Source organism: Ptiloglossa arizonensis, chromosome 8 (assembly GCF_051014685.1).
Source record: "Ptiloglossa arizonensis isolate GNS036 chromosome 8, iyPtiAriz1_principal, whole genome shotgun sequence".
NCBI classification, from domain to species: Eukaryota; Metazoa; Arthropoda; class Insecta; order Hymenoptera; family Colletidae; genus Ptiloglossa; species Ptiloglossa arizonensis.
In genome coordinates this window covers 21,779,871-21,804,931 of record NC_135055.1, presented here as the reverse complement: position 1 = coordinate 21,804,931, position 25,061 = coordinate 21,779,871, and the positions used below count along the sequence as shown (strand labels likewise).

At 43.1% G+C, this 25,061-nt stretch overlaps 2 protein-coding genes across 4 annotated transcripts; one reads left to right on the top strand and one right to left on the bottom strand.

Moving 5' to 3' along the window:
- The first annotated feature begins 172 nt into the window (after positions 1–172).
- Positions 173–5,352, top strand: Fig4 (polyphosphoinositide phosphatase FIG4). Of its 3 annotated transcripts, none has more exons than XM_076318349.1 (14): positions 173–306; positions 439–664; positions 1,026–1,190; positions 1,791–2,169; positions 2,243–2,486; positions 2,563–2,758; positions 2,837–3,035; positions 3,120–3,698; positions 3,760–3,872; positions 3,951–4,191; positions 4,258–4,473; positions 4,539–4,721; positions 4,795–4,960; positions 5,024–5,352. In XM_076318349.1, the coding sequence occupies exons 1-14, from the start codon at positions 181–183 to the stop codon at positions 5,132–5,134; spliced, it is 3,144 nt and encodes a 1,047-aa protein (XP_076174464.1). In that variant the 5' UTR covers positions 173–180; the 3' UTR covers positions 5,135–5,352. The 3 variants fall into 3 exon arrangements, with proteins under 3 accessions (XP_076174464.1, XP_076174462.1, XP_076174465.1); XM_076318347.1 differs by having other exon boundaries at positions 2,240–2,486; positions 5,024–5,351; XM_076318350.1 differs by lacking the exon at positions 1,026–1,190 and having other exon boundaries at positions 2,240–2,486; positions 5,024–5,284.
- Positions 5,263–6,438, bottom strand: Rpl40 (ribosomal protein L40). Its single transcript, XM_076318351.1, has 3 exons — positions 6,314–6,438; positions 5,695–5,894; positions 5,263–5,546 (listed from the first exon to the last, which is right to left on the bottom strand). The coding sequence occupies exons 2-3, from the start codon at positions 5,882–5,884 to the stop codon at positions 5,350–5,352; spliced, it is 387 nt and encodes a 128-aa protein (XP_076174466.1). The 5' UTR covers positions 5,885–5,894; positions 6,314–6,438; the 3' UTR covers positions 5,263–5,349.
- Positions 6,439–25,061: the final 18,623 nt, after the last annotated feature.

Below are 25,061 nucleotides of genomic sequence, written 5' to 3'. Positions count from 1 at the left end.
AAATAATGTACAAGGATAAGTTTTTTACGTTTACTACCTTTACCGACTATAATGATACCAAAATGATTGGATGGAATATGTTTCTCAGAGTCAACGTACTTAAACATAGAGTGCGCTGCAAAGCTACTGTTTTTTTTCACGAGTTTGACATTCAATTCATGAAACAGAAATTTTCATCGAATGTCAGAGAAATGTTTGTGTCTATACAATGAGTATTCGAAAATGGATAACAATTCAATTCCAATTGTATCGTTTCATCCCATTATTTCTTCAATACAAAAAATCGCACTTTATGAAACAAAATCTGTAAGATTATTTTTATAAATACCAAATAATTTGTTTATTATAAGCGATATTGTACTTAAAAATCATATGTCACCCAAGTACCACAGTATTAAGCAAGTGAATATTTTTGTAAACAAACTACTTTTATTACAGAGATTTTATTTGATGGGTTCAAACAATGCTTTAACTCGTTTTCGGGTATTAAAAATAGATCGTACAGAGCCGAAAGAATTAATTGTTGTGGACGATAAAAGGGAATACACTAAGGATGAGATTAAAGATCTTGTGTATATGATTGATATGGGCAACCTTACACGCGCTGGGCAACGACTTAACATTGGTGGAGTTTCAAGAGTTATTTCAGCATTTGGTATTGTTGGTAAGCAACTTAATGTTACTCTTCTAATCTTACATACGGCAAAAATCATAATTGGTGCATGTACATGCTTTTATTATATATGCACTTGTCATGTCTTTTGATAATTATTAATATTTGCATAATTATATACTAAATTCAGATAATACAAAATTTTGAATATAAATCCAATATATAGATATATTGTACTACTAGAGGTGTTAGCTTAAGCCTCACCATTTTGCATGTTTTTCACTTTTTGATTGCATGTTTATTGTACTCTAGTATTAGACCCAAAACAACTCGCGTATTAATAGAATCTAAACAAAGCTATTGCTAAAATTGTTATGTAAGACAGCTTATTTATATTTGCTTGCTAACAAAGGCAGCAATTACAATGAATCTACACCTGACAACGGTGTATCAGAAGAATCTGAGCACCAAGAATTTCAAAAGCCGCTGCACAAACCGACTCAAACTAAATTCACCTGGAAAACAATGTGGCAGAGGGACGGTTTTCCCAGACTAGTGTCAGCTTTCGGTCTTCTTGGTAAGGGCTACTGAGCTTAATATTCAGAGTCAAGCGTCTTCTATTTTATATCAATACGACATTCAATAAGGAACCAAGTGATTATTCTTTTTCAAAAAAGTTTGTACGTTTAATTCGCACAGATAAACATGAAAAAGTATATAAGTATAATAAGAAGTTTACTTCTTTACACTATTCAAAGATCAATGAAGATGGTATAATGGGAAGGCAGTGTAATAAAAGCACAGCTTTAATATGTTAACAGTCATTCTCTGTGACATCTCTGTAGTAAATTATTAAATTGAAAACTTGATATTTAAATAATTGCAATAAATTTATGTGCAATATATTTTAATATTAAGCATTCTATGAATATATACATGCCATGTGTAAGATACTACAGTACGTGAACGTTTTTAGTATGGTGTAACATTTAATTATATTTGCATGCTATTTTGCTTGCAAATATGGAATTAAGCATGTTATATGCACAATACGTTAGGTGTACATAAAAATATTTAATGCAAGTTTTATGTGATTTCAATACGATAGAAAATAATTGTTTAAGTTTATTTGGTTAAATAGAGCATTTTAATCTGATGATTAATTGTCTTGTGGTAGGTTTTGTACGTTTTTTGGAGGGATACTATATAATTTTAGTCACAAAACGGTGTAGAGTGGCTGTGATTGGGCATCATACAATATATAAAGTAGAAGATACTTCAATGATTTATATTCCAAACGACACTGTGCGTGTTTTTCACCCTGAGGAACAAAGATACGTAAAAATGTTTCAAAGTATCGATCTTAGCAGTAATTTCTACTTTAGTTATTCATATGACTTAACGCACACTCTACAAAATAATATGACTCCACCAAAACATATTAAATCTAACATACCTCATGGCGAGGCTTCAAGTCAAACAGAAAGTGACGATACTGAAGATGCAGGAGACTTTTTTAATATGTGGGCATTTAGAAAAAAACATCAGAATAGTAGGTCTGTTATAACATATAAAAACTGTGTTTTTATGTTTGGGAAATGTGCATTGAATTATTAACATTTTTAGCAGTACAGAAAAATACATTGATTATGGTGTACGAAGTAATCCCAACCGTCGATTTGTATGGAACTCTCATCTTTTGAAGCCAGCGGAAAAAGATTTACATCGTGATTGGATATTATACATTACACACGGGTTTATCGGTCAATCGAATGTTAGTATTTTTGGGAGATCTATGTATGTAACTATTATAGCCAGAAGAAGTAATAAATATGCGGGCACTAGATTTTTAAAACGTGGGGCGAATTTTGATGTAGGTATTATTGAATTATATTTGTTTTCTTACTATGATAATCCTTTACTATTATGTAACAATTTTAAATATTAAGGGTGACGTTGCCAATGAAGTAGAAACGGAACAAATTGTTCATGATTCTGGTGTAAGTTCTTTAAGTAAAGGTCGTTTTAGTTCTTTTGTTCAAATGCGTGGATCGGTTCCTGGTCACTGGAGCCAATATGTCAGTAAAATGGTTCCTAAACCTACTATTGCTTGTGATTTGGCAGATCCATATGTAGAAACAGCAGGTAGGAATATTACAAAGTATTGAGATTTATTTCATGCTGTTGTACAATATTTATATGATTGTCATTGAAAAAACTTAGGTGCACATTTTAATCAACTTCTAAAGAGGTACGGCTCTCCAATTATAATTCTCAATCTTGTTAAAAAACGAGAGAAAAAGAAACATGAAAGCACACTAAGCGATGAATTATCTATGGCTGTTAAATATTTAAATCAATTTTTACCTCCAGAACATCATATTCAGTATATATGTTTTGATATGGCTCGAATGAATAAAAGGTACAATTACAATTAGTTTATAGTACACTGCATGAAAAGTGTTGAGCAAAGAAAGAAGTAACAATAAAGCAATTTATTTTTTAGCAAAAAGGTCAATGTTATGACTCGTTTGGCAAACATAGCATATAATGCAGTGTTACAAATGGGTATTTTTCAATCACAAAATCCATATTACAGTCAAAGAAATCTCTTTTCTTCTCAATCTAATAATGCTAAAAAACTTCACAAAACGAACTCAAACACAATTTTATCATTCCATTCACATAATGTTCAGTGTTCTACAAATTTGGCAGTTGAAAGTACCAATAATTTATCTATAAATTACAATTCTGGTTCTAAACCTACTACAGAAAATAATTTTTCCGAGTTAAGTCACATAGAAGATAAAGTAAGGCAGTGTTTTAGTAAAAAAGGCACATTACAAACTGGAATTATTAGAACAAATTGTGTGGATTGCTTAGATCGTACGAATACAGCACAATTTGCAATAGGGAAATGTGCTTTGGGATTTCAATTATGTGCTTTAGGTGTTTTAGAATCCCCTAAATTAGAATTTGACTCTGATTGTGTAAGAATGCTAGAGGAGTTATACGAGGATCATGGTGACACATTAGCATTGCAATATGGTGGTTCTCAATTAGTACACAGAATAAAAACTTATAGGTAAGATCATATAACATTAAATATACTCGTAAATATTACAAAATATTTCATTATTATTTAGGAAGACTGCACCATGGACTAGTCAGGGTAACGATATTATGCAGACTCTTAGTAGATATTATAGTAATACTTTCAGCGATCAAGAAAAACAGCATACTATTAATTTATTCTTAGGTAAATAATTAAGCACAATAATAATAATTCGACACAAATGAATTTTGTAAGTACAGCTCGCGTAACAAAATTTTACAGGTTTATTTATTCCCGAAGAAGGAAAATCTCCAATTTGGGAACTTGTGACAGATTATTACCTTCATCATAAACCAGCTTGTCAGTATTCTCACAGAACAAAGCTTTTAACACAATGGTGGGATAGTAATACATTAAAGTGTCTTCCCTATGCATTGAACGAGGTGACAAAAGCTTGTACAGAAATAATACAAGTACAAAATTCAATGGAAGAAATGATCGATGTTTATTTCGATTATCACAGGTATTCAAAAAACTTTTTACACGAATATAAGAATATCTTTTTTAAATTTAAGATTTCGTTTTACAGGCCATACGAATTGTCCCTACTTTCTGAAGTTTATGCGTATAAAATTAGTCATTCGGTTAGAGACTTTATGCCGAATTGTACAACGAGCTTTAGTCCATTTGCGGTACGTGTTCGACCAGGTAGAAGAAGGGAAGAAACAGGTCTTAAAAATTTAAATATGAAAAATCCTTCTATGACTGGACAAAGCAGTACCAGTAGTACGACATCGAGCGCCAGGTAAGTAACTTTATATTCAAATTTATATAAACACATAAGAATGAATTTGATCGATTGTTTCATAGTTCTAGCGAAGATTTAAGTTCAGACGAAGATGAAAGTCATCTACATACTAACGAATTTCAAATAATAACTTCAAAAGAAAGCTTGGAATTTACATCTTTCGAGTCGTTATTTCCTTCTATGAAGAAAGTGTATGGAACTCAACCGGAATATCCTAAAAGAAACGATGTAGTATTGTATAAGAAGTGAGAATAATTGCAAAATTCATTTTTACCTACACCGTAACATACTATTTTAATACGAATTACTTTCTTACAGATTCGTATTAATTGGACGCAATGCAACATATTTAGATTATACGAAACTCCGATCGAAATTAATTCAGCAGTCGTCGTTTCCTGAAACTACAGCTCCTGCAATTACATTACCAGTAGTAAAAGAATGCAGTAAAAATATATACAAACAATACGTTGCAAGAGCTAATGTGAGTATGTTTTACACACGTATATTATTTTTATCACGGTAAAATTATATATATTTCATTTAGATCGGTGGGTCAATGCCAAATCCAAACGATATTAATTTATATGAATTTTACACGAAACAGCAGCAGCAACAGCAACAGCAAGTACTTAAAAAATCGATACATTTGCATTAATTATATTTTAGAAAATTGATATATGCAGTATTTTGCGATGTAAATAAAAATTGAATTATACAATAGATTTTGTTATGCTTCTGTTAATATATAATTTATGTTATAAAATACAGAAAAAATGTATAGAATTATTTTCTCAAATATATTTTTATTAAAGTCCTGTTTAAGAGGTACATGAACTTGCAAACTATGCAAGCAAAAGTGGAACGTATAAGTTACTTCAGCTTCTTTTTGGGGCGGATGTTATTCGTATGGCCACATTTCTTCTTACGACAGTTGGTTGCACGTGGATGTAGGCGGGCATAACACTTACGGCAAATCATTTTATCGCAATTGTATTTCTGTGCGAGGATACGAAGAGTAGGTTCGATAACACCTCCGCGAAGTCGTAGTACAAGATGCAAAGTAGATTCTGCAAAAAATATACGAATTAATTTTTAAACTTTCCAAGAATGGAATTTTATCTCGATAAACGGAAACATTTAGAAATACTTATTATCTTGGTATACAAAAATGTTCGATATTTGACAAGGTATATTTTAAATAAAATCGTTTGTTACCTTTTTGAATATTGTAATCAGAGAGGGTACGTCCATCTTCTAATTGTTTTCCGGCGAAGATAAGACGTTGCTGATCCGGTGGAATTCCTTCCTTATCCTGGATCTTGGTTTTCACATTTTCAATAGTATCCGATGCTTCTACTTCGAGGGTAATGGTTTTACCCGTCAAGGTTTTCACGAATATCTGCATCGTGGCTTACCTAATTTACAATGTAAAAAAGATACCGTTCGTATATTCAATGTGTAATCATAATGTAAAACGAAGCGCACTATAGATGATACTGCGACATTTATTCGACAATATTTTTAAATTTAACAAAAATGAATTTTTCGCGTTAACAATTTTCTGAAACTTTATTATTTGCCATGTTAAACTTTAGGAAGTATGCGGAGATAACTGAAAAATTTTACAATCGACATTTCGTTTATGGATGTGTATTCTAGCAACGTATCGTACCGCAATTGTTTTTGAAACCCTTTTGTTTAACCCTCCAATTAAACAGTGATATCGGCAGTCAGAATAAATTAACTTTGGGTCAACGAACAGAACGTTTAACAAACATTAACGTTACAAAAATAATTTAAATTGTAGAAATTTCGAAAAATATTGAACACTCACCGTTTACAAAACGTGCTTGCCACTAAACCTCAACGTAGAAAATGGCGGGATGGCAGCACCGTAACTTCCGGTGCTTTCACCAAGCGGAAACCAAATTCACTCGCCATCTGGCGGGGAATAATTTTATTCGTTCATTTAACGTTCATTTCGAACGGAAGAACGTGCGCGAAAAAATTAGACTTGTATTTTGCATAATTAGTGCATTTGTAATTATCGTGAATTTGTGTTTTTATCCATTTAGTGAAATTGAACCGGTCAAATTACAAGTTTGAAGAAATTACTCCTGCGTTCTTGGTCGGACATGAAAAATTTTGATCGGCGTCAACCACAAGTATGAGAATTTACCGTTCAATTCTACCGTAACCGCTATAACCCGGGTAACGTTCCAAACGATCGTTTAATCATTACTATTCGAAAATATGTATCTTGGCACTTGAATCGTGACTCGTTGAAATTAACGAATTGTACTCGAACGATCGGTAAAAGCTCGTTTCAATTAGATCGTATTAAATTAGCCACGTGAGATTCTATTCGTGTTGGCGTGGTATACCCCACGTTCGTTGGACGAAACGTAGCGTAGTTGTACGGTAGAAAATACGTATCGAATGTTCCGGACAGGAGGCATTAAACGACGTTGTTTTTATTACGGAGGTATTTCGGTGGAGAAAATTACGATTTCGCGTCGTATCGGGTGTATCTCGCGGTGGTACGTTCGCAATTTCGTATTTGTAGAAACGGAAGCATCCGTGCGTCTATCGGCAACCGTATCGTGGACGCTTGCGCGCGCGCGGGCGTTCGTTCGCTCGCTCGCTTGCACAGGCGCATTATGTCCGATGTACGTGCAGCTTCCTCGAGAACACGAAGATTCCGTGCCTCCGGCCTCGGCGATATGCAAATTTCAGTAGTAACCCTTAAACTTTACACTCTGACCTAGATGCTCACCTGCCTAAAGGCCTCGCAATTAAACGTGTTTTACAGCATCCTGATAGAATGGATGTGTGCCCACGCGCGCGCTCGCGCGCAGACGAAACACGCACGGACTTGTCTGACGGTTAACCTTCACCCCTTGGCTACGTAATTCGGTAGTTGGAAACGTTCTCTCGCCGCGGAACTTTTCGTTATACACATTTTATTACAATTCGTATCGCGATAAACGTCGAATAATTTTTAATTTTCCAATTCCTTGAAAAAAATAACAAACCACTGTCGGATTTAGTCACGTAAATAGTTTCAAGCGTCACGAATCGTAGAAATTGTTTAAATCGAAAATCATCAATTTAAAAAATTTCAAACGAGTAATCTCTGTCGTATACTTGCACCAGCGTCCACTGCACCGATAAAGTTTACTTTTTATTTTTCAAATACAGCGATATCTAAAAATTTACTTATCACAATTAACAACCGAGCGATATTTATTCTCACTTTCAACGCACGTATGTATACGGTTACCACAATTATTACAAGTTAATCGATATTTACTGCCAATTTCCAACGCACTTCCAACCATTGTTTCTAGCGGTCTCGTGCAAACGGTGCGCTAAGCGCCGAGTCTACCGGGTCAGTCGCGACCCATCGGAGACCAAGCTTCGGTCGTACGCGAATTCCGTAAACGAGGAACCTTCTCGTCGCCAATTTGAAACCATACGGCGTTTCCGTGACGGAGCGAACGATTCGTTGAATTACGTCGGAGAAATGTCCCCGTTTTCGCGATTTCTCGCGGGTATACCATCCGTGGGAATGCGTTCCATAAACTCGAACGAGTTTCGCGATACTTTGAAGAGGTATAGGAAGTTTTATGATACCCACCCCCGCCCGGTCCCGAATGCCTTTGCATTCGTTGAACGAGAATCCCTTTATATCACCTAAGTCACGAGCCGGCGCGCGTTATACGTAAGGAGATAGATAAGAGGAAATACGGAGAAAGGCGGCGGGAAATGCGTAAAACGTGTCATAAATTTCGGTCCCGGTAGCTGCTAGGCTATGAAAACCGCTGACACAGCCCGGTTCTATACGTATTTACTTTTAACGCATCGGCGAGCAACACTTGTTGGCTCGGAGCGTGTACAGGGTGTGCCGGAACAATCGACGAAAGTCTCGACCGGCCGATACGGTTCGTAGAAACCAACGAGGAAAGTTCAAGGGAATCTGCCCACTTCGTGCTAATTAGCTGCGCACTCGCGTTCTTTTCGCGACATCCTTACCGATCTTATTCTCCGTCGGTAAAGTCGGAATCTTCGATTCGTTGCTTTTGTTCTTTCACACTTTAAAGAAATGCTTTTCGCCCTCTCGGTCCTGTATATAGTTATTCGAATAACAATTCAATTCTTTTGTCAAATTTTATGGAAAATATCGCAATACCGCGTTAAGTCTCGCGTTAAATTTACCTAGGTATTTTCGAGTCTCGAAATATCGGTAACCGAGTAAAATTATTTTAAGATATCTCGATAAATGTTCTATCAAGTAGATAATTACGGAAAATATTTTGCCTGGAAAATATTGTGCGGTTCGAATGTTAATATAAAAAAGAAATTGGTCCAATGGAAACTTTCGCATACCTTTAGTATCACGATAGATTCTCAAATACTGTTCGAACGATCTGTTTCGCGGAGTTATTATTCTTGTTTCAATTAGGTAATTATTATTTTTCGATGACTCGGTCTGCCACGGTCCCCTTAAACCGAGAGCGATCTTTTCAGTTCTCGGTGGTACACGAAACGATAAAAATCTTTTCGTGCCGCGCTAACTAGCGTTCTTTCCACACGGAATCCGTTTTCCTCGTGGAAAAGAATGCCAATGCGGGTGCAGCTATTGTTCTCGAGATTTCGTCCATCGAGTATCTCGAAACCGGGGTCACCCGAAGATTTCCCTTGCAATTTTTATCGCGTGTTTCTTTCTTTACTTTTCTTTCTTTTTTACGCCGAACGTTACAACTTGTAAATCCACCGTGAAGTTTGATATATCGAAGTTGATCTCATTATAAATCCGCCAGACGGTTTCTGTACGCAGCGCAGGACGCATCCCCGATTCGTTGCATCGATCAGCCCTGTTGCGAGAAGTTGCCCCGAGTTGTTGAGCTCTAATAAAGTTAGCCAGAGTCTCAGGGCTATTGTGGAAATTGAACGGTAACTGGATTTGCTTTTAGATGGATTGGCCATGGACGGGGAATGCGAATTAGTACGTTTCGGGAATAGAATAAATGTTAATACGAATATCGAATAGCGGAATATCGTTTGGTATTCGCGGGACGACGAGAGTTCGCGGTAAATAACGCGTCTCGACGTTCGAGCTTTCGTAACAATTGCAACTGCGAGCGAGAAGTTCCGAGAAACCTTGCACGAGTTATCGTTAATTTGCAATCGGTAATCGAGGGAGAGGAAGTTAATTTCGGATGGTGGAGCGAGATTGAGAAAAATCGAAATTCAAAAGTTGCACGTTTCGTCGGTTTACGATATCGTACGGTAGCTCGATGCATTTATCGACTTTTTCCACTTTATCCACTCGAGTTGTTCGAAGCTTCGTCGAACGATCGATAAAAGCTACGATAGCAACGCGATCGAATCGGTGAATAAAGCAAACGTTTTCTTCGTATTTCTCGTGGTTGGTTCACGTGGTCGAAGTTACGGTATCGTTCGCGCGTACACGAATTCCTTCGATAAACCACCGAGTGGATAACAGGAAACGCAGAAAGAGACGTACGTAACGTAATTCCTGTCCCGTGAACGCGATCATCGTAGGCGTGCAAAAGCACGATGACTATTTTACGGTCAGGCCTATTGGAAGGCGCGGGGTAATGTCGGCGTTGAAACGCTATAAATTCGTGGGAACGCCGTCGAATCGCATTGTGTCTACGAAACTGGCCCGAATGGCCTTTATTTACGTCGCTCGAGTTTTACCACGAGTACACCGTACCCCCCTATAACACGGTTCGTTCGTTCCGTGTTGCACCGAGAGCGTGTTGGTCGAGGATCGTGCGGTCAGGTGCATTTCCAAGTATTTATTACGGTATCTTTGATCGTGGAAAATTAATTCGACCTACCTGCAACACGCTCGATTCGTTCTGCGAAACTTGAAATTAACTGGACAGAGGTGGCACGAGTAGGACACTTTTGTTTAGAATAATCAGACCAAAGTTCTACTTTTAATTTACACCGTTGAAAAGATCGATTTTCTCGACGAGTGTTCTACGAAGTGGACGATTACAGAAAATATTTTGCCTGGAAAATATTGTACGGTTCGAATATTGATAAAAAAAGAATTGGTCCAATGGAAAGTTTCGCATACCCCTAATATCACGATCGATTCTCAAATGCTGTTCGAACGATCTGTTTCGCGAAATTATTATTTTTGTTTCAATTAGGTAATTATTATTTTTCGATGACTCGGTCTGCCACGGTCCCCTTAAACCGAGAGCGATCTTTTCAGTTCTCGGTGGTACACGAAACGATAAAAATCGAGTTTTACCACGAGTATGCGATAAGATTCGACTTGCGCGATCGAGTTCCTCTCTAAATTTACCAGCTTACTTTCCAAACAAGTGTATTTCGTCTTCGTGAAATAATCGAACGGAATATTTTTCCTTTCCACTTTGTATTCAGAGAGACGAAGTTCTTGCGGGACAGATCGTAAACCGCGTTGTAAGGGGACCGTCGCGATTTTTCCACCGCGTTACACGAGTGTTCACACCGGCTCACGTGAAAGGAGAAAATATCTAGCCGCGATATTAAACGCGCACGATGTCGTCGGTTTCTGAGCGGCGTTGTTGTCGTTGTTGTTACTGCAATTGCCGGTATGACACTCGGTCGCCTTGTCCATTCGCGGGTGGCTGTATTCCATGTTCGGCCACCGATTTCCATTTACACGCGGTGCAACGCCACGCTCTTACCCTTGAACGTGCGAATTAAACGCGCGCGTACCGTGTTGCCATCCGCTGGAAATTTCGAACGATATCGCCCTAATGCGTCCGCGAACGGTTAGAATTTCGCTGGACCGGTTTCGACGAGCCGAAAGTACCAATCAAAATACGAAACCGGCCGAGTTTATCCAGGGAAAGTTCTCGTCTAGCCCAGACGAGTGCGTCGACCAATTCCCTACGGCGAGTTCGTGTATTCGTTGGAATAGTTAATAACGATGACAAGGATCACGCGCAGGCATCACCCGGGGCGGGTAAACTACGGGCAACGTTGACGTTAACGATAACACGACCGTTATTTCTACGTTGAACTTCGTTCGCTTCTTCGTTGGATTTTTTTCATCGTTTTTTTTCTTTTTCTTTTTTTTTTGCTTTTCGTCCCTCGCGTCTTCGTCTCCCCGAACATCCCGCGATCCATGGCAATTATTTCGTCCGAGTTTCGTCGTGTTTCACTGTTCGGCTTGGGAATTTTTTTTTCCTCTTTTTTTTTTCCTTTCTTATTGTACCACGTAGCCGCAATTGCTTCCGCGATACAACGAAGGGGTTGATACAGGATCCCTCGGGTCGACGTAGTCGAGATAGGAAACTCTTCGTATAAAATTCATTCTTAGTTCCGACTATCAGTCTCGGGAAATATTTCAGAGGTAGGGGAATATTTTCGCAACGCGGGACTAGGAACGTTCCCGGGGTTATCCCGGTAGGGATCCTCGAAATTGTCCAAGTTGCTTCGGATCCTATTTTGTAATGTCCGGGTGTAGAGTTGTCTGTGTCGCGATCTTGAGAAATTAGTTTAAAGGGAGACAGACGCTCGCGATGAAAGTTCACTTGGAACTTCCGTATCGTTTTCTTTGACTCGTAATTTAACGGGGAGAAACGAGTACAATTGGAGAACTTACAAATGTTGACTGTCGGCAACGATCGGTAGCGATCAGCGTGGGTCATAAGAGGTCGGTAGGGGTCAGGAGAGGTCGGACGAGGTCAACAGGGGTCAGCTGGGGTCAGGAGAAGTCAGCAAGCGTCATGGGGGATCAGCGCGACGTCATGGATGTACGTTTACCTCGATTGTCCATTCGATCCGAACGAAAGATTGCTTCGCGGATATTCCAGAGAAATAATATTCCAAGCCTTTATTTACCATCTTCGATAACTATTTCGACTATCGTCCGGTGTAGGATCGTGTTCATCGATTGTCCATTCGATCCGAACGAAAGATTGCTTCGCGGATATTCCAGAGAAATAATATTCCAAGCCTTTATTTACCATCTTCGATAACTATTTCGACTATCGTCCGGTGTAGGATGGTGTTGATCGAACGTCACGCACAATTCCACGCCGATTGGAATCGAACGTCGAGTAGCGTGACCGTTCGGGGTAGCGATCCATCTTCGCGAGTCTTTGATTTCCTCGTGTTGCCCGCAATATCCGAGTATACGTCCGATCGATGCGACCTGTTCGTCGGTGTCTTTACCCTGGCCACGTAGACAGGTGAGTTTACCCCTGAGCAAACTAATAATGGAAAAGCCCGACCGAGTTAGTAAGATCATTAAACTGCACTGGCCGCGATACACGGGGCTGAAATTGAAGTCCAACTCCAAGGTGAACTCGTTGAACCACGGTTAACCTTTCGAGACACTTTGACCCGGGCTCGTGGCCGCACGTTTTTCACGAAGAAGAAAACTACCGAGATGCCCCGGGTTTTCCGGATCGAAAGTCGAATTATCGATCGTCGAGCGACGACGCCCGGTGCCTAACGTTCCCTCCGCAACCTTTTGTACCCTCCTTCGCCTTTTATTCCTTTTGCTCGTCTACTTGGCTTCTTCTTACGCCCGTCGGTCCGCCAGCAGGCACCGCTTTTTGCTCATAGAGAATCGGTGGAGTGCAATTAAAAGTTGTTACCAACCTGGCCCGAAACGAGGTTTAATTGTGGCCGTGCTTCTTAACCGTAATTAGAGTTCATCGACGAACGAACGAATCCTACCCCCTCTCCCTCTTTCTCTCTCTCTCTCTCTCTCTCTTGCTCTCTTTCTCTCTCTTTCTTTGTCTCTGTCTCTGGTCTCTCGCACCGATCCAGCTTGTAAGCTTCCGTGTAATTTATCGTTCCGTGTCTGCTCGTCGACCGCGTTGAAATTGACGCGTTAAATTCGGGCAAATCGGTGTTTACCGATCGTTGAAAGTCGACCATTTTTTTTTCTTTTCTTTTTTTTTGTTTTTTTTGTACGGGAGACGGTACGCTAACGCGATTCGTCGAACGATTTTCTTCCTACGTAGCCGGACGTACACGCTCCACAGGTACGTTGTCGAGATAACGCGAATCCTCGTATCGTAAAATTTTGCAAGTAAATCCGCCGGCCCTCTCGCGATAAGAAACTGACGAACTTTCGGAATTTTATCGACACTTCCGTAAAATTTATATTTGCTTACTTACGGACCGGAATGTAATTCTTCCGTCCCTCCCCTTTACTCCGCGCGGTAACAACTTCAGCGTTTTCTCCGTACATCGCCGGCCGCGATAAAAGAACCACAAAATGAGTATGAAACGCCATCGCGATCCGAGATAAAACTTTTCCATCAAAAACCCTTCTCCTCCTCCTCCTCCTCCTCCTCCTCCTCCTCCTCCCTTGTCCCTTCCTGTCTCCCCCTCTTCTTCGACGTACCCACCGTTCGCATTTTTGCTCGTTCAGCCGATTCCGTGACCCGACGATTCTCGCTGGTCTAAATTAGCGACGAACGTTTCTTTTATCATTTTTCTTCTTCTAATATTCATCCAACGACACTACTCGATACTCGTTCACTCTTACTTTTCTCGTATTGAACAGATTTCGAAAACTGGACCCTGGTTTCCAGCTGAGCGGAGACTGGCGAGCTAAAAGTTTAGGCTTTCTTACATTTTACGTGGTAATTAGTGGAAGACGACTGCAACGTTTCTGTTCTTTGCGTCTAGAAACGAGCAGGAAGAATTACTTTATCAACGTTCTCCGTTCGTGTGCTCTTTCTTTCATTTATAAACGTCGATGCGAGCGGTTAATCCTCCCAAAGCGTATACTCGACGATTGGGAAATACCAACGTCGAAAGAACGCTCGTGGAAACTGCCAAATGAACGTTGGGAGAACATTTCTCGAGATACGATCGAAAAATTAATTCAAAGGATGCCTAGAATCGTTCGAGCGGCAAAGGAACCCAAAGGGGGATGTTTCGACGAAAAGGCTGTTTAAGGAAACATGGGCTCGAAATTATTTCATAGCGTTGACTCGCGATCCCAAATAAAGCAAAACGAATAATAAAAAGAAAAGAGACAATTTTCCATCGAAAAATCGGTGGTCCGAAATCTTTCGCCTGTCAGCTGCACGCTCTCGAAGCACATATTTTTCTATCATCTTTTACGAAAGACACACCGGTGCGCATTTTAAAGAAATATTCGGGCAACACGACACAATTTAACTCCGAATTCCGTGCAAATAACTCTTATTGTGCACGAGTCGGATCCTTTCTGTTCATCCCTGTCTTTCGCTCCACCAAATTCTCGAGTTCCTTCCCTGTACCCCTATACCCGAAGATTTCAATCTCTTTTCTGCTCATATCCGCTCACTCCCGTCTCCTCTTTCGTTCAAACACACGAGCGGAGCCTTCACCTCGAACCGTCCTTCTCTACTTTAAAAGTCCATAACATCTTTTCTCCTTCTGTTTCTAATCTCCCCCGTTTCTTTCCCTTTTTCTCTACTGTAGATTACACTCGACGAAAGGCCGGCGAATCTTTTACACCACTCCGTACATCCACTATCTCTCGGTTTTAACGAAGACATTGTTATTACACAACGCACCCTTTTCGTCGTACCGTTCGCGAGGAATAACATTACCGGTTGGATGATTCATTCACTCGAGTGACGATTCATTTTCCTCGAAAATCGATGCAATTTTCTTTACCAATATTCTCGTTCTATTTCGAGCCGTAGAATCTTCCCAACGAATTTCGACCGGTGTACAATCCCAAACACGTTTTCACCTTAAAGTTTTATATATACATATATCTATTTTAATACGTTACAAGATCTTACGAGTCTCTTAAATTTTCCACCGCAAGGTTTCACCGTGATTCCACGGCGACCGTGAGTCGCCTTTCGAGCGCGACGGTTCGACTTTCCGGACACCCCGTACACGTTGCTCGTGGCATTGGTCCCTTCGCGGTCGGTACGTGTCCGCGCATGGGAAACCGAAAGTCATATTTTTTCCCCACCGCGGTGTAGAAAGACATCGGTACCACGACCGAAGGGGAGGGGGGAGGGGTAGCGGTGGAGGGGGTTGATGGCGCGCGTCATACGGACATACGTATGCGCGTCATACGTACGTGCACCGAGGACATCGAGGGGCCAAAGGGGGATGTGCAGTTTCGAATGCGGTAGGTGCAACCGTGCAGGTAGGACACGCAATGCAGTTTCGCGGGAAATTAGGTCAGCGAGTTTTCGGGCTAGACAGAGACAGCGGAAAAGGAAGAGCGGCAGAGGGAGGGAAGAAGGGAGGGTGTGGGTGGGTGGGTTAGCGAAGTAGGGGTTGCTGGACCGGGGTTAGAGGTTGTCGTCATCGTCAAGGTGGGGAGGAGAGGGTTCGCCGCGAGATATCGTGGATCGGACCGCACCGTAAGAGACCGTGCGGGGGGTAGCTGACGTTGTCCCACTTGGAGCCACGGAAGGGATAAAGGGGGGAAAAGGGCAGAGTAAATGTATGCAAATTAAACGTCCCTCGACTTTATTTAGCGCGAGAGTTTAAAGGAACTCCAGCTCGGAGAGGGAATAAGAAACTTTTGCGAATAACACGGAGGAGGACACCGAGAGAACCACGCGTGCACAGTGGTCCCTCCCTTTTTTTCGTTGGTTCCGATGAACCGAAGTCTTTCCTCGCGCCAACCTCGATGATCCACGACTGGAAACGTTTTTGAAACGTATCTTTTTTGGAAATTTCGAAAATTCCGAGGGAGACCGCCCTGGTCTGCGATTATGACCCCTCGACGCCGATGCACACGGTGGTATTGCAACTCTGGTGGACTCTGGCGTTTCGTTAACTCGAGAATGCAACCACCTGCAGTTTGTACGGCGATACGTATCGGATTTCATTTCATCCGCGATAACACCGAGAGAGACTTCGAGAGCCTTCCTAATTGTTTCGTCGGGCTTACAAAGATGGAAGTCGGGAAACAGACAAAATCTCTACGGGGAATACAGGCGTTGTTAATTTCTCGGATAGGAGTTGCTCGTAGATCGATTTCAACTAACCGGGGTACCCCGTAATTCGCGGTTCTCCGTACTTTCGAGTAAAAACAATCGTCGAAAGAAGCTCGTTTGCTCGCAAGGCGTGCGGTGTACCCTAAAATTGGCATTAGCAATCGTCCCAAGGGAGAGAATCCCTCGATTTTCCTATTTTCTCGATCATCCGATTATTCTCTTGTCTCTGTTCGAGGTGACAATTTACCGCTCGATCTAGAGAGTGAACGTGCACCGTTTTATGGAAAATTTTTAAACAAAACGTCTCGAACGCTCCTGTCCGTGTAACAATTTCCCCCAAATTCTTAGTTGGCCTTTCGTTACTCGTCCCAAAAGGGTTAACGCGTCGCGATTGAATAGAGACGAGTACCGTTCGAAATCGGCTGGAAACGGTGGCCTTCTTCCTTCGATTCGTCGAATCAGGCCGGAAGTCGATGGTCGCGCAACCGTATCCGGTTCCAAAACCGCGGCACCTGACTCTCGCGTTATTTCGTTCTCCACGATCGTCCCGTTTTCGCGCCGTTGCTGTAAAAAAAAAAAAAAAAAAAAAGAAAAAAATACAAAAATCACCAGCGAATGAATTTCAAAAGGGAGTAGCAGGTGGGACGTGGGGGAGGGGTGAAGGTAAACTATTTTGATTTTGCGCATGGTCGCTCGAACCGCGAACGAGGGAAATATGCGTGTTACGCGAACAATATAAGCGTTTGCGTGGCACGAATGCGGCAAATCGTGCGGCGGTATGGACGCAAACGAGCGCGGCCTCGATACCGTCGAAATTTCGTTCAATTTGTTCCGTTTTAAACGCTCCTCGCTAATCTGGCCGCGAGAGGAGGGAATTCGGCGAGTTTCGCTACTTTTCGCGTATTATTTCGTCGAAACGCTCGCGAGCTCGCGGTGTACACTCTCGCAAAGGGTGAGCATTCTCGAGCGAGCACATCCTCGCGCTTTGTGAAAGATTTTCCAGCGAGATTCCTTCCCACCGTTCGGATCTCACTTTGAGTAGAAACAAACTTTCAAAGTTCCACCGATGCGTAAAATAACACGCTGCAGTTCTCCGTACCGGCGATCCCGAGGTCTCCTCGGTGTTGCATCGTGTTACGAAGAGGATCTCGAAATTAGGTGGGAAGCATTCCGTCATCGAGTGGATAAGGCTCGACGGTGTCCACTTGCGCATCGAAACCCTTCACCCGAGGATTCTAGAGACCTTTCCACTCGCGTAGGTCTCCTCGTTTTAATTTTCGGAGAAGCTGGGACATCGAGGGGTATTTCCGTTCGGAGAGATTGGAAAATTTTAACGCAATCTCTTGGAGCACACCTACGGTAGTCTCGAAATTTTCTACGAGCGCGTTACACGAATTTCAGAATTACACACGGATGTTAAACGAAACCGATTCATCCCCAAACCAAAGTTACGCGAATATCCACGATGATTTTTTTTTTTTTTTTTATCACCCGTAGAGATAAAAAATTGCGCAACTTTTTATTTTACACGAGCGTCGTTTTGTCGAAAACAATTTTTGTTCCCGCTTCGTTCCGTTCCGGGCGATAGCGATCGATCCGTAGTTTCGAATTTTTGTTTGAATTTTTCATTCCCGGTAAACGCAACGTCGAGAGAGATATCGTACCGCGGGAAACCTGCAATTGTACGAATAATAACAAAGATAACGCAACGATGATTTAATCGCGTCGTCTCGAAACAGTCTCGACCGCGAACTTTCGAGACTGCGATTGCAAAAATTATTTCACGGGAAAGATCGTTGGGAAAACTACGAACGAGAAATACCCGGGCTTAAGAACAATCCATTACGGATCGTTGTGCGTGAAAATGGGACAATCTTATTCAGCGGGGGAGGGATATTTATGGTGGCAGCCACTGTTCCTTAACGCATTGCGTACGGGTCACGAGATATCTCGTTGTCGTGTTTTATTTCGATTCAATCGGACTGTTCGATGCATTCAAGATCTATAATTCCTGTAATAATGGAAAAATGAAATACAAAGATTTCCTACTCGCTGTAATGAAATTATGGACATCGGAAAAAAATCAACGGATGCATTAATGGACATAGTACAAAAATCTGATACGATAAATAGGCGCGCAAACTATGTATATAGTAATATTTAAGAATAATATATGCGAATATAATACCAAATACAAATTAGAATCGTACGTATCCGGTTTCTATAGCTCGCCAAGCATGGTTCTACAGTGTTCGGAAATGTGCGGGTGTTGAGCGCGGTTTGAGCGCGCAGAACGCCGTACGCAATGTGTTAATACATGCCACGCTTGCTTATTACGAGATATAAAATACGCCGTATTACGGCATTACGAGCGGGCTTGCTTTATCGAAGTACCTGCGTTACCTTCGCCTCGTTCCAGTCCCGCGGCACCAGTATTTGAACAGCAATTGACCCAGGTTCCCGTATTATTGCGTCTCGTCCAATATCTGCGTAGATTTCGCACCGTCCCGTGGGAAAATATTTTCAAAAATTATTCCGAAACGAAAAACGAACGCGCTCGCGAACACTGAAAAATTGTGGGCGTTATCGATTCGAGTTACGTTTTCACGGTGACGATCTAGGTGACCGTTGCTCGTCGCGAAGTTGTATCGAAATGTTGGTAAAAATGCGTTCGATTTTAAAGTACTTGCTCGAACGTTCTCCATCGACGCTCCGTTGGTGGATAAAGCGTCGATTTTTATTTCATCGAAATTGCGCGCGAAAGCGAATAAACATCGGGTCGTCGAGAAATTCTTTCCCGCGTCGGAGCGCGATATCTTGTCTTTCTCCGGGCTCGTCGACGAATCTCTTTCCTCTTTTCACTCGCGTGTTCTCACCTCTCTCTCTGTTCGCTTTCCTCGGTGTCTCTCGTATTCGTTGGAAGTTCGTGAAAGCCACGGGGAGTCGCGAAGTTGCGAATGCTTCGGTGGCGTATTACAAGCTGCAGCGGCTCGCCGTTCCGCAGGTTTCCCTCTATAATGGAACGGGCCAAATAGTCTAATTTACTCGGCGACTGGTCGACCAGTCTGAATATGCATGTGTGCCCGGGCTATTCACGACGGTCGAAGACGGGCGACGACGACGTCGCCGACACCAGGCGTCGGGGACTCGCTGGAAGCGAACAGTTGTAGCTCTCGGCGTCGTCGTCGTCGTCGTCGGTTCCGCGCGCCGGTGTACGATCTCACACAGGTGCGCGTACGTGTGCACGTGCACGCGTGTTTCAAACCCCGTGTCCCCGAGTACGCCTCTTCGTACCTTATTAGGCATCACCCGACACGGAACATTGTCTACGTTCGTGTGCATTCTCCGAATTGGGTCGGTTGACGTAATGCAACTACGCGTATAGGAAGCGTGTATCGCGTACGAACGCGCGCTCTTTCGATCGGGAAAAATTAATTGACATTCGTTGCGTTCGCTCGCGAACAACCAGGTGAATTCCGATGGCTACGGAGCGTTCCTGGCCGAGAGATACCTCGCCATTCGAAGACGAAAAGATAAGAAACGCGAGTTCAACTTGTCCCACGAGGTAACACGAGTTTTGTACGGTGCAGAGTTTGAGAAAGGTTTTAACGATTTGGAAAGACACCGGAGAACGTTCAAGGACGTTCAAGTGTCTTATCGTTGACACGAAGAGACGTTCGCGCGCACGATAATAGTTTCGATGAAAACAATCGCGTTTACGATTCGCATCTGCGAGTCGCGTCGAGAATGAAAGAACGATTGACCACCGTGTCTCGTAAACAGACTGACACAGGGCACGTGTTCCGATACGACGATGTTTACAAAGTCGGGAACAATTTTTCCGCTCCCGTTTAACCGATTTGCTCATTCCAAGAGCAATCGTAGCGTACGGAAACAATGGATTATCCGTCTTTGTACACTGCACATGTATCGCGACACAGGATTATCTTATTAACACATTGCGTACGGCGCTCTGCACGCTCAAAACCTGCACATTTCCGAACGCTGTAGAAGCATGCTTGGCGAGGAATAGAAAACGGATACGTACAATTCTAATTTCTATTTGGTATTATATTTGGTTTACACACCTATTTATCGTATCAGATTTTGTACATTTTAACTACTATTTATTTCACAAACTTGGATAATTCTTTAGAGTATGATATTTGGGAAAGCATACTCCTTTGTGCAATGCTGTTCGACACAATTTGCAACAATATCTCGTTTCGCTCCTTTTTTTATCGGACGAACAAACTTTACATTGTTCGATTGGGACTTCTTCTTGCCTGTACTCGTTATTGGTACCAGTGTATGCTCTTTCGTATTACCAGAGAGTCTACATGGTGGATCGATGCGTAGACAATTGGTTGTATTTGAAACACTTTGTTCAATGTCCATTAATGTATCCGTTGATTTTCTTCCGATGTCCACAATTTCATTACAGCGAGTAGAAAATCTTTATATTTCATTTTTCCATTATTACAGGAAGTTTGAGTGCATAAAATCGAGATATCTCGTGACCCGTACGCAACTTTTGAGTGCATAAAAACGAGATATCTCGTGACCCGTACGCTACCTTTGAGTGCATAAAAACGAGATATCTCGTGACCCGTACGCAATGTATTAAGAGACGTTGTATCGCCACGGAGACGTTAGTTAGGCGTTTTGGTGATCGGTGAACAGTTTACTGCTCGACGATACCTTCCGAAGCGAGTAAGTTGTTTAAACGGGAACAAGAGATTCTCGATAGTTTTCTAAATATTACTTTATCGAGACTTTTACGCTACGTTTGGCCGTGATCGTCCGAACGTTAACGATTACGAATTCTCGTGTTTTCTCCGTCTTGTATATTCGATTTCGTCGTCGATAGAGAGATCGAACGAAGCAGCTCGTTGCAGCGAAGTAGGATTTAAAAACGGAGTCGAGTTGTTCTCGCTGGTGACAGGAAACGCGACTCTTGGCGGATAATTGTGGACGCGAGGTCGCGAATACTCGTCCAGGTGGCAAGGCGAAGGAGCAGGTAGAGAAATAGAAGTCACGGTCGATCGATGGCTGGGGTATTAGGAAATTCGTTGATCCGGTTTATGCCGGCGACGTCCTCGTCCGGAAACTATCGAACGAATCTCGATTACCCTTGATTTCGCTCGGTCGTATATCTCGTTAGGTGGTACTACGGACGATAATTGCGCTCGGTTTACGCTCAATCGCGTATCAAAGTTCGATTTAAAGAAATGAGCGTCGCTCGCCGTAGCTAGACGAGGAACAGAACCTTCTGGTCGGCCACGGTCGTCGTCGTCGTAGTCCTCGTCGAAGACATTCGCGACCGATAAATTAAATCGATCGTAGGATCAACTCGCGTCGGTGAATTAGTCGGTCGAGCTTCCACCGCGTTAAACATACACGACTGACTCTCCGTAGTTGCGATAAACAGCTCGACCCTGGTTAAGGTCGCACGTTCGGTAATTTGTTTTCAACGGGGGATTCCCGGCGTTGATTTGCGAGCGGAGATGTCCAAGACGCGATTAAACGGATACGGAGCGTTTAGCGGCCTTAACTCGCCGACCGAGATCAATATTTTGGTACCGCGATGCTCGAGGGACCTTCGTCCTCTTCGATCGACCACAATTCGTCCTTCGAGTGGGATCCACTGCTAGACGAGGCTTCGTCCCTGTCGGTCGACCACATTCGGGTCCATCGAGCCGGATCCAACGCTCGAAAAGTCGACGCAAACTTTTCCTCGTTCGAAGCGGATCCTTGTTCGAATCGCTCGACTGTGTTCCGCTCCTACGAGTTGGATCCAATGTTCGAAGAGACTTGATCCGAATCGGTCAACTGCACTCCTACGAGTTGGATCCAATGTTCGAAGAGCCCTCGTCCGAATCGGTCGACGATATTTTGTTCCTACGAGCCGGATCCAACGTACGAGGAGCTTCGTCGACGACATTTTGGTCCTACCAGCCGGATCTAACGCTCGAGGAGGTTCGTCAACGACATTCTGGTCCTTCGAACCGGATCCAGTAGAGCCCTAGTCCTAATCGGTCAACTGCATTCTGGTCCTACGAGTTGGATCCAATGTTCGAAGAGTTCTCGTCCGAATCGGTCGACGATATTTTGTTCCTACGAGCCGGATCCAACGTACATGGAGTTTCGTCAACGACATTCTGGTCCTACCAGCCGGATCTAACGCTCGAGGAGGTTCGTCAACGACATTCTGGTCCTTCGAGCCGGATCCAGTAGAGCCCTAGTCCTAATCGGTCAACTGCATTCTGGTCCTACGAGTTGGATCCAATGTTCGAAGAGCCCTCGTCGGTAACGTTCCGGACCTTGAAACCGGACTCGATGCCCATGGTTCGAATCGATCGACGTCTCTCGAGAAATCCTCTTCCGCGAAAGTTTCGTCCGGTTTGGTAAATTTCGATCGACTCGAATCTCCGAAAGATAGGCGCGCGCAATCGCGTTGGCCCGCGGAGCGGTATTCTCGTCGACTCTTACTTTCGATTCGTTCTTCCGACTCGATTATAAACTGTAGAACCGAGTTAACTGCAACTGCCAGCGCAAACGGTACGAGAGGCGAAACGGGCGGATCGGTTTGGCGCGAGTTTGCGTGCCTCGAAACCGACTGCGCCGGCAGCAGCAGCCACCGTCGTCACCGCAGAATTTCAGTCCCGAGGGCTAGCATTAAACGAGTTTCTAACATACATTCCTAACTGCGCCACTTGTGCCCGTTGATCGGATATTCAATCAGCCGCTGTATACGAGAATTTATGGAACCGAGCACTTGACGGAGTTTCGCGGACCGAATTTCGTGCGTTCCACCAGCCACCGGGAACGAAACTCGCGAACGTTTCGCGAACGGGAGAAAATAATAAAAAAAAAAAAAAAAGAAGAAAGAAATGGAAAAAAAAAGAAACGGGAGAAGGAAAAGCAATCGTTGCGCGGCTGCTCGAGCCACGAGTAACGAGTGCTCCGGAAAGAGAAACAAGAGAAAACGACGACCGGGCTCGATAAATAACAGCAATACGCTCAACAGTCTCTGTTAACAAAGTAACGGAAAATAACAAATTGCGTTATTTCTCTACGCAGTCGTCGTCTCCACCTCTTTCGATCGCGAGACCGCGCAACGACCGACCCACTTCTCGATCCCATTGCTGGAGAAAGAAATCTTTTACAAACCGCTTCGCCATTTTCGTTTCTCGGCAAAGATTCAAGGGACAGCCGCGTATCTAATTGTTTTCGACCGGCGAAATCTTTGCGCACCTTTGTGGAAGGTTTCTTCCAGCAAAGAACCATCCTCGATCACGTATTTGAAAAAAATCAATTCAGCTACGAGTTTCTACTTTCCTCTTTGAAACGAGCCCGGGTACACCGGTGTACCGTATTTTTTCACCGAGTTACGGCAATTCGAACGAACTTTCGAGTCGTAACTAGCGGTCTTTTGATTTCACGGTAAAGCGTACGTGGAAATTATTTCCTCGGTATCGACGAAACCGATCTTCGAGCAGATTTCCTTCTCTCGGTGGTGTCTCTTATTTTTCAACAGATGGAAATTCTTCGCAGCGTTCGCTCGCTCGGAATACTTTATTTTTCTTCGTACGCTGCGAACGCGTTCCAAGTGCTCGGATTCGTTGTACATCCATAGCTCACGTGCGTACCGAATTATCAGACCGGTGTACACGTTCATCGACTCGAGTCGACCCAAAACGCGTTTTCCTCCTCTCGCGTGCACATTCGCGGAATAACTCCTTAGCGAAGTTTCGCGGTTAATCGCGACACCGTCGAAAGTTGCGCACGTTTTGTATCGGCGATCGAACCGTTCAACGGGTAATCGCCACGGAAGCAAATAACTCGAATCTCGGTGAGAACTCGCTACGAACTCGAGTCACTCGCGCGGAACGTTCGAGAGAGGCGTCGCGACGTCTCTAACCGTGAAACTTTTCGGCAATCTTTCGTCGAGCCGGCGTCTCGAAAATTACCAGAGATTAAACCGAAAATTCGCGACAATTTGTAAATCGCCACGTCTCCCCTTCTCTTCCAGAAATTGAAACACTTCGGTCCCGTGAATCGATCCCCTCGCCGAGAATCTTGAAACCTCCTCGCGAGAATCGTTCGCGCAATTTTCCGACCGTGTTATCCGAGGGGTTGTCGCGGGTGGCTCGAATTCGTCGCCGAGGAAATGGATATTTATGTGGCGCGCGTCTACGAGCTTGACGTAAACACGTTCACCGTTCCGCGTGGCGAGTCGAAAGGAAAAGACGAACGACGCTCGAACTTCTTTCGCCTTGTTATCCGGGATTGTTGATTTCGTCGGTGCAGTAACGCAAACTGGAGTCACTTTCCGTGGAATTCCGGAGCCGTGACGGTTGATTGAAAGCGTCTTCGTCGTCGTCGTCGTCGTCGTCTACCGGGGGTGTATACCTCGCGATCGGGAGTCGTTAACGGTGAAAATCCTATTGCAGCGGCGAAATCCGCGCGCGAACAACCGGCATTCGGCGTGTAACAGCGTCACGTAGGGGAGATCCTCGTGGCGAGAGCGAGAACCTCGTTTAACCTCGAGAGCGGCGACGAGCGCGAACGAGAGAACGAGCGGATTGTAAAAGGTAAAGGGGAAGGGTCTCCCCTCCCCTC